We start from the raw sequence: 9,478 nt of genomic DNA, 5'->3' as shown, positions 1-9,478 counted from the left end.
AGAGGGATGCTGCCTCAGGCTGTCAAGTCCCAAAGGTGCCAGTTTCTGATGGTGGGGACCATGAGAACCCCTCACCTTCTCTTCCATTGCATCGCTGAACTGCTGCTGCACCTTGTTCCAGTGCTCCTCCTGGCCTGAAATCTGGCTCTGCAGCTCCTGCATCCTCTCATTCAGCCGCTCCATATTTGCATCAAACTGGCTGCAGTTGACTTTGCTGCCCAAGGCAGCTTTGTCGGCCTTCTAGCAGAGGGGAAGGGCAGGGGAGCGATGGGGAAAGGGATGAGGAAGGACAGGCAGGGCAGCACACGTGAGGGGCAGAGGGAGAAGTGCCTCCTCCAGGCCATCATGCCCCTTTCAGGGTGCCCTGTTTGCCCCATCACCCTGGTGAGCTTGGTCCCACCATGTGAAGGGTGAGGCACCCCATGAGCTCAGGAAATCCTCCCTCCTGCAGGCCAGTTCTGCCAGCCAGCCCCCAAGGGACAAGGGGCATTTGTCACCATGCCCAGGAACCCCTGGGCTGGCACAGAGGTCCCTCAGGACTGTACCGTGTCCATGGCTGCCAAGATTTCCTGTTCATCTGCTTTCTCCTTCCGCAGCTTCTCCAGAGACTGGAACAGCATCTTTCAGCACAGAAAGGAACCCATGACACCCCAGCAGGGCTGGAGCTGCCTCCTGGGGCACCACCCAGGAGCAGGGAGCACACCCTCCTCCCTGACCCAAACAATATCAAGGAAAGGCACTTGGAATCAGCACAGTGCTGTGAGCAGGTCAGCAGGGAGACAGATTCCTTGAGATTCCTGCCTGGAGTCTTCCTTGGCCTTGTTCTGACTCCAAAGGGGTTTCAGCCACACACCTCAATTGCCTTCTGCTTTTCTTGAGAGTCCTTCTGGAGACTCTCTGAGATGAAGCTGAGCTTCTCATAGTCCCTTTGCATCTGCATAACTGTGGCATCCTTGGGTTGCATCATCTCCTGGTCCTGTTCCAAGAAGGAAAAACATTTGATGCTGACCAAAGGGAGTCTGGCTGCTCCACAGGGGCAGACCCGCATTACTCAGCCAGTGGCCATGAGCCCTCAGTTTCAACAGGACTTTTGTGTCAAGGCTTTAATTTCTGTCCATGCCACTGACTGGTCCAGGCAAATTTGGGGCAGATTGGGTCTCCCCCACATTACAGCACAGAATAAGCAGCTGGGGGATGCCATCAACGTCCTCCCCAGTCCCCCATGTTGCCAAGTGCCTACCTGGCCCCAATTCCTCATCATCCTTTCAAGCTTGCCCATGGCCACCTGCCGAGACTCCAGGGAGTCCACCTGCTCCTGGAGTTTCTCACAGCACAGGAGGAGCTCCCCCAACTGCTCATTGATGTCGACGGAGCAGCTGGAGCACTCCCCCTTTGCCTTCTGCTCCTCCTCCATGCTCCCCACTGTCTCATCTGTTCCAGCCATCTGCAGGAAGGGCAGAGGGAATTGGCTTAAGAGATGGGATGGATGGAATCAACAGCACTGGGTGGCTGTACCCAGCTGGGGAATATGGCTGGGAACCCCAGCAGGGCTACTGCACTAAGCCAGTGAGTGGTAGGAATCCTCCCCCAGGACCTCTCCTCATCCACCTGGGTCACTGTCAGCAGCTGCTCCAGCATGGCACTTCTCATCTCCCCCTGCTCTTCCATCTTCTGCAGCTCCCGCTTTGTCTCCTGCAGCACAGCCCTGGCCAGCGAGATGGGGGCAAGGGCAGGGTTACCCTGCAGGGCTGCTCGGGGACTGTCCTGTACCCGCAGGCCAGGGTGCTCCCAGATCCCCTGGGCTCCCTTGCAGCCCCACAGGGTATGAAACCCACTCTTGTCCTCTTACTCAATTTGCTGAGAGATCTCTTCACTGGTCTCTTCTCTCCACTGGGCTGTATCCTGCCTAAGCTTTTTAATGTCTTCTCCCATCTTCTTCATCTGGGAAGGTCAGTGATGGCAGAGTCAGGGCACAGACATCAATCGTGTTGTCCCAGCGTGGGGGCCCTTCAGCTGCACGGAAAACCCCAGGGATCCCACCCATTCCTGAGACCCTGACCCTAAACCGCTGCTCTTGGAGTCCCATTGAAGTTCCTCATAAGAGCCCAAGGGTGACATCACCCTGTAGCTCACCGAGGCAGCCAACTCCTTCATTGTCTGTGCCATGTGGGTCTGTGCTGTCTTTATCCTTTGAACCTCCTCACGGAGATCCAGGGAAAGAGGCACGTCCTAAGAGAGAGGAGTGGTGGCCATGAGCATCTGGGGAGGGTCAGTGGGGACCTGCAAGGCCTTGAGCCCTGCCATGGTTTGTGGAGCACTGGGGGACAGCGCAGGGCCCGGCTCAGCCAGGCTGGGAGGCTGCAGGCAGCATTCTCCACACATCCAGCCGGCAGAGCCGAGGGCACTGGCTGCTGTCTCAGAGCCAGGACTTGCTCCCAGCAGCAGTTCACCTCATTCTGTGCCTCCTGGATCTTCTTTTCCTTTGTCATGCCGGACTGTAGGAGAAAGTGGCATCAGAGATGAGGAGTGTGGGAAACACAACAGTCACCACCAGAGTGGTATGCACCGACCTGTCCCTTCTGCTTCTTCTTCTTCAAGTTCTCTGACCTAGAGGACTGTAGGAGAAAGTGGTAAGGGTGGCAAGTACCTGAGGAGTGCCTGTGGGGAAAATGGCCTGCAGAACCACAGTGGTCTGCACAGACCTGTACCTTGGTTAAGCCCTTTGACGCACTTGTGATTCCATCAGCGTCCTCAAGAACCTGTGAAGCAGTCCGAGAAGTGGGATATCAGAGGTGATGGGCAGGGCAGCAACACCCCAAAGAGCCCCACCCTGCCACGGGCAGCCCATGGCTCAGCCAGGCCAGCAGGTGCCGGTGCCACCAGCCCCAGCCCAGCTCAGTGCCAGAGCACTGCAGCCCACGCAGACGGCAAAGAGCCACTGCCAGCAGCTCAAGCTCTGGCTGGGCAGTGAGGGCAGTGCCAAGCACCGCTGTCTGAGGAAGTGAGGAGGGGGCTGTCTGGTGGGGGAGAGCCCAGGGGGCTGGGAAGAGCCTCTACCTCAGATGTGTGTTTCTTGTAGACTTCCATCTCCTTCTTAAATTCTTTCACTTCAGCAGCTACATCAGCAAGTGAGGGGCCACTCAGCTGGCCCGGCCACGGCTCCTCGGTGGTCAGGTACTGCACGTCCAGGTGCTCCAGCATGACCAGCAGCAGTTTTCTCATGGCTGCAAATTGAACGGCCCCTTTCTCGGGTACCCCGATGGAGAGATCCAGGAGCTGGGAGAGGCTGAGCGTGTCCAGGGATGTTTCCATGTCTGCACACACTCGGTCCCTGGTTGGTCAGAAGCCTTCTTGCCCAGCTGGGTCAGTCAGGGATCAGCAAAAAGCATAACGAAGGGGGTGAGCAAAAGGGATGAAAAAAAGAATGAGTAGCCAGCAGGCTCCTTCCTCCTTCCTCATCCCTTGCAGGACTGAAGCCTGTGCTGCTCATGCCCCTCTTCATCAGAGCTCCCGTTGCCAGGCAGCGCACCCCACTCCTGGGAGCTGGTGGGTCACAGACTCCTGAAGTCATGAAGTCATGGAATGGCTTGGGTTGGAAGGAACCTCAAAGATCCTCTCTTTCCAATCACCTGCCATAGGCAGGAACACCTTCCACTAGACCAGCTTGCTCCACGTCCCATCCAGCCAGGCCCTGGCTACTTTCAGGAATGGGGCAGACACAATTTCTTTGGGCAACCTGTGCCAAAGCATCCTGAACCTCACATGGAATGTTTTCTTCCCAATACCCAATCTAACCCTGCCATGTCACAGTGTGAAGCCATTCCCCCTTGTCCTGTCATTCAAGGCTCTTGTGCCAAGTCCCTCTCCAGCCCTTTTGGAGCCTCTTTTTGGTGCTCAAAAGCCTCATAGGACAGGAGAGGCCTCTCTCTTTTTCCTTTAATCAGTTGAAGACTTGAGTTGCAGCTAAGCCAGTTCTTCATGTGCTGTGTCAGTGTCCTCTTCTGTGGCATCCCATGTTGTTGGTTTCCTTCTTCTTGCATTGTGGCGTGGGCAATAAGCCTGGCTTTGCTGTGCAGGTGAACTGTCAGTGTGAGTCACCACGGGCAGGGCACCGGAACAACCACAAAGGCCCAGGTGAAGTGCAAAGGGCACATTTCTGTTTGTTTCCTCAGCAAGTGAGGGATCCCCAAAGCATCACCTGGGCAAAGGCCGTGGGCAGGGCCACTGGTCCCACAGAGCTCAGTCCCTGTGAGAGAATGGCCAAACCTGCTGCTTTCACCTGGGTTTCAGACATTGGCTGCTCGGTGGTTTGGCACAGCAAGCCCAAGGCCTGGTTTGGAGCATGTAACACCCAGGCAGCTTTGGTACCATCATTCCATAGGGCACCAGCATCATAAGAAAATACTATTACATCATTTTTTTTCTCAGATAGTTAAAATCACAGCCTAGAGTGCTGTGTGGCAGTACAGAGCTGCCTGCTCTGCCTCAGCACCAAGAATCAGCATAAATCCATCCAGTCCTGCCTCATGTGTGACAGCAAAACTCCGTGATGCTCAGAGCATCCATATGGACATGTGGTGGGAACACAGGGGCAGGAGAGGCAGGGCCTGGGGTGGGGCATTTCCTCCTGGACTGATTCACTGCAATCTCCATTTCCATGTGCTCTGAAGGTCTGTGGTAGATGACCTGGAAGGAATGAGGATGACCCAACCACAGTCTATGCAAAATGAAGGTGGCACTGCTCAAACAAGCATGGATCAGTGCTGAGATGCAGGGAGATGGGTCTGGCACAGCACCCTGCAACACTCCTCACCTCAGGGCATTGTGGATATGTCAGTGAGGGACTGGGGAGACAATTAGAAAATAATCACAGATTAATAAATAGCACAACCACGCTGAGGCTTGGGAGATGCTCGACAGCAGCAGCTGCCCAGGCAGGAGATGGTGCTGGGCTTGGCTGTCCCCACCTCTGGCATGGGATGCAGAAGAGCAAATGCAGCTGTGCTCCAGCTCAGCTCATTCCCAGGGCAGCTCTGCAGCCTCCCAGCCACTTGCAGAGCCCAAACACAGACGGCTCAAGGTCTCTGCTGGTGCTCAGGGCAGGGGGAACAGTGCTACAGCCCCGTGGCCCCAGCCCCTTCCAGCTCAGGACAGTTTGTGCACTGCAGAACACCCTGAACATGCCCCAGCAGCCCCAGGATGCCCAACTTCAGCCACAGAGTTTATTGTTTAGTAGGAGCTCACCACACCAGCAAGCCAGGACAAGGGGATGGTACATGAATACAGATGTGGAGGAGTTACACAGACAGATTTGTACAGCTTTTGTACAGAGGAAGAAAATGAATCAAATAACAAAATAGACATTAGCAGTCAAACCTTTTTTTTTTGTCTTTTTTTTTTTTTTTGTATCATACTAACAAAATCTGATAGCCAAAAAATGACTAAGCTACAAAATTGTAATACATACTGTATGGGCAAAAGGTTATCATCCATTTATACATCTAGTATCATCTTTTTTGTGGTAACTTACAGGAGGCCTATAGGATCTTAGTGTATTAATAACTCCCTACAGATAGTGCTGAGCTGCTAAAGCTGCTGAATAACGGAGTACTGAAATTTTTGTTAAGACTTTTACAGTGTCATTTGCATCATTTTGCTTAATGAAACCCTTATGCATCTCTACTGCAAGTCAGAGGAGCTGCTGGTGGCTGGGGGGAGGCTGGAGCTGTAAGGCCTTGGCTGGCAGCTTGGCACCTGTCATTCCAAGAGCTGTCATCATTCCATAGGGCACCAGCATTGTGCTGCCCCTTGCTCCAGCTCTCTGGATGCTGCAGGAGGGATAAAATTGACATTCCCAAGCCAGACTGGTTCTTTTCCCCTTGGTCTTGAGAGTTAGAGAAGAAATTCTAGAGAACAGAATTCTGTTGAATTCTGCTGTTAAAATCACTCAATACTAAGTAGTCTCCGTTGCAAAGGCTGTTTTTTTCACTGGATAAGGGCTTAGCTCTCAGCAGAAAAGCATCACTAACTGTCAGGAAAACGCCACTGGCTCCAGCAGCACGTCACCTCCTGCTCCCCACCTTGCACCACTGCTCTGGAGCAGGATGCTCAGGCCCCATCTGCAGATGGAAAACCAGCATGGCATTCTCAGGCTGGGAGAAAGGCTGGGGAAAGCACAGCCCTTCCCTTACCAGCTCTCAGGGATCGAGGTAAGAGCAAGGCTGAAGCCAAAGGGGGAGTGAAGGCACAAACAGGAACCAGCCCGGATCAACAACAGGACAAGGGTGCATCACCACTCCAGTGCCCCGGAACTCTCTCCCAAAGAACCAAGCCAGTAAGACCAAGTATCATGAAGTACTTTATACACCACCACATAGGTAAAAATAGCACTTAAACTTACAAATAAATAGAGGGGCTGGGGAACCTCCCCCTTGTCCTTTCCGAGTTTGTCCCTAGTGTGGTCTCTTACCTCCTCAGAAGGGCAGCCAGAGGCTGGTGCCCTGGGGAAGCCTGTGATAATTTTGGAGAGGGAGGAAGTGAGCGAGTCCAACCCCTCCTGGCCCTTACACAGGGTTGAGCTGAAGCCCACATGAGCACACAACAGCATATCCTGTTGGCATCGTGCATGGCCCTATTTGGGAGCAGCTCCCCCAATGGGTGGGGGGCTCCAACCCTCAGCCCTGCAACACAGTGACCACACAGCCTGCACAGAGAGCCAAGCAGTGCCAACAGCTCCTGGCTGACCCTCAGGGACCAGCACAGTCATTTACAGCCAGAGAAGACCATCAGCACTAACTTTGAACCTGGTCTGAACCCATCTGTTCCTGTTCTGCATTGTCTCCCAGGCTGAACGGGAAAAGCCACAGGTCTGAGGTGCTCTCAGGGGATGGTCCCTGGGAAGAGGCAGGAGCCAGAGACTCTCGTAGCCTGACAGCTTTGGTCTGATCAAATGGTCTCCATAACCACTCCCAGGGGGTCTCATTCTATACAGAGCCAAAGGGAGGTGGAAAACACAGGTACCTCTGCTGTAGGTGAAGGCAGCTGGTCACAAGTCACTGGAAAACCCATAAGGGAAAACAAGTTACAAACCAGAATGGGACCTCCCTCTTGCAGGTGCCCAGGAAGCCCATGGGATCTGCAGACATGACTTCAGAGACCATCCTGCCAACAGTAGCATTTTGGGAAACATCAGCCCTACATTCTTAAAAACAGCAGTGAGGTATTCACTATTGAGAGCTGTAACAAACAAAAACTCCCTCTGGGATTTTCCAAAATCACTTAGAAGATGAATACTCAGCCAGAAGGGCTTTGGAGACCATTCCTACAATCCCTTGAGAAACTCCCAGAGCAAGGCAGAGATGTGGCAATCTTCCTGGTGATTAGTAAGAGCTGAAGAAACACTTCTACAAGGCAGGATAGAATCCTACACAAATTATTTCCAGCCAGTTCGATCCAATGCTCTGTCTCCTGCTACCATGTGCAGATTTCTGCTGTGATTTCTGACCTGCTTTACTTCCCTCAAGTCCCTTTCCTCTCCCATCCTCTGAAGGACAGATTACCTGTGTCAGGTGAGAAGGGTCAAGTACTCAATGTCAGCCTCCTCATGGCAAGATTGCAGCCATCAAATCTTTCCCAGGCTGCTTCTGGCTGCCTATCCTTCAAAGAAGCAGGAGCCTGGCAACCCACTGAGAAAAGGTGACACAACTTTGTGGGAAATCAGGGCAAAAAGCAAGAGAGCTGATGTGCCATCATGTTCACCTGCTGGGGGTCAGCCTCACAACTCCTCTCCCATCTTGTCCTGTCACAGATGCCCCATCACAGCACAAGAGCTCATGAAGGCTGGAGGAGTTGGGCACTAAGTGGGAGAAGCCTGGAAAAATATTGTGACTGTTGTCTGTGCTACTGAACAGTGAACCTGAGCTGGGCTCTTTCACACCTTTAGGAGCATGTTGTCACCTTCCTCTGCCCTGATGCCACTTGGGAGCTGTGGTGCAAAGTCAGAGTAAAGCCTTGGGAAGAAGGAACAAGATCCTCTGCTGGTACAGACACAAGAGCTGTGTGGGCTCCGGTCTTGGATTGCCTCTGCTCCAAACACACTCAGGTCATGTACAGAGGATTGCTGAAGCCATCAAAGGCTCAGAGCAGCACCTTCACCTCATCCATCCTGGTTAGCAGCAGATGGGCATCACACTGAAGAGCCAAGGACAGCTGTGCAGAGCACCAGGCAACCCACAGTGAGCTGTTAAATGAAACAGGCAAGGAGGGAACCATTTTCTCAATGCACCTGTCCAGCAATGACTGCCCCCAGCATGAAGTTCCAAGGCCAGCGATGCCGGGATCCAGCATCTGCAGAGTCCTGAGTTCAAAACAGACCAAATGAACCCCCCAGGAGTAAGGGGGACCAAGCTGGACAGCAGACATGGCACAGGACTCCAGCAGGCCTGCTCAGAGATCTCACTGCAGGAGAAAGGCCAACTACACCCAGGCAAGGTGTGCCTGACCCCAAACTCAGAGCCACCACATCTTCTTCCCCAAATGGCAGGGGAGAAGAAACAAAATAAATATCCCTCTGAAACTGGATTATTTCCCACAACATGCTATAATACAAGAACTAAGTGCAGCCTCTGCTCTAAAACAGTGATGTCTTCCACAAAGGGAGGAGGGGAACACGGCCCCAGACCTCACATCATCAGCCCAGCAGGTTTCACTCACTTGTGCAGGTCCTCAGGACACCAGGGTGTGTGGGAGGGAAGGGACAGACCCCGTGGGAAGGGTGCAGTCTATGGGCACGTGCTTTGAACACCACAGGCAAATCCCTTTGCAGCTCCTGTGGGGTTACTGGGACCTGCTGACACTTCAGCCACAGGTCAGGGCAGCTGTCACCCAAACCACGTCAGCTGGTGGGACAAGGGCAGCTCAAACAATACAAATTCCACAGTCAAAACCATACAAGTAAGAAACCAAACCCAGAGAGGTCTTTCTGCTCCCTCCTGGAATAATGGCTGTCTTGGAAAACTGGACTCTGGGATTGTCCTGATTACAACAGTTAGTACATTATAAACATTGTCCTGCTTTAAAGTGAAAATACTGTGTGTGGTCTTTTGGAGGTGCTAAAGCCAGATGTGGTGGTGTTTTTCCTGACTGTGCAGAGGAGCTGATACTGGCATGAAACGATCCTTTTCACCTCTTCTCTATCAGAGCTTCTCCTAGAAGAAAACAGATCTTGTTAGGCAGAATGAGGACAAGCACAGAGGCTTTTCTTGGAAGAGGCATGGAGCAGAATGCCCACAGCTTTTATGGGTAGATGAAGTCTGCTGTGGGAGGCCAGGACAGCATGTCCCACAAATGCCACCCATGTAAAGGGGACAGCAGAGATCTGAGGCTGAGCAGGTTCTAGCAGGGGCTGCCAGGAGAAGTGTCACACAGCACTGATCCAGGAGACTGTAGGGAAACTCCCTTTGCACCTCTGTGTGCTCCT

The 9,478-nt window shown here is 53.1% G+C and overlaps 1 protein-coding gene across 6 annotated transcripts in view; it reads right to left on the bottom strand.

The window, feature by feature from the left end:
• Nucleotides 1–5,220: 5,220 nt before the first annotated feature.
• The window catches only part of CLIP2 (CAP-Gly domain containing linker protein 2), a 70,364-nt gene continuing 66,106 nt past the window's right edge, over nt 5,221–9,478 (bottom strand). For all 6 annotated transcript variants that reach the window (XM_088066180.1, XM_088066182.1, XM_088066181.1 and 3 more), the window contains one exon: nt 5,221–9,206. In XM_088066180.1, the coding sequence (XP_087922306.1) occupies nt 9,195–9,206 (12 nt within the window). In that variant the 3' untranslated portion in view covers nt 5,221–9,194. The remainder of the gene's footprint in view (nt 9,207–9,478) is intronic.

Source organism: Pseudopodoces humilis, chromosome 23 (assembly GCF_049639895.1).
Source record: "Pseudopodoces humilis isolate 2021_Gansu_Grassland_sample_001 chromosome 23, ASM4963989v1, whole genome shotgun sequence".
Lineage (NCBI taxonomy): Eukaryota > Metazoa > Chordata > Aves > Passeriformes > Paridae > Pseudopodoces > Pseudopodoces humilis.
Note: the sequence above shows the minus strand (reverse complement) of the source record. Positions and strands in the feature narration are given on the sequence as shown.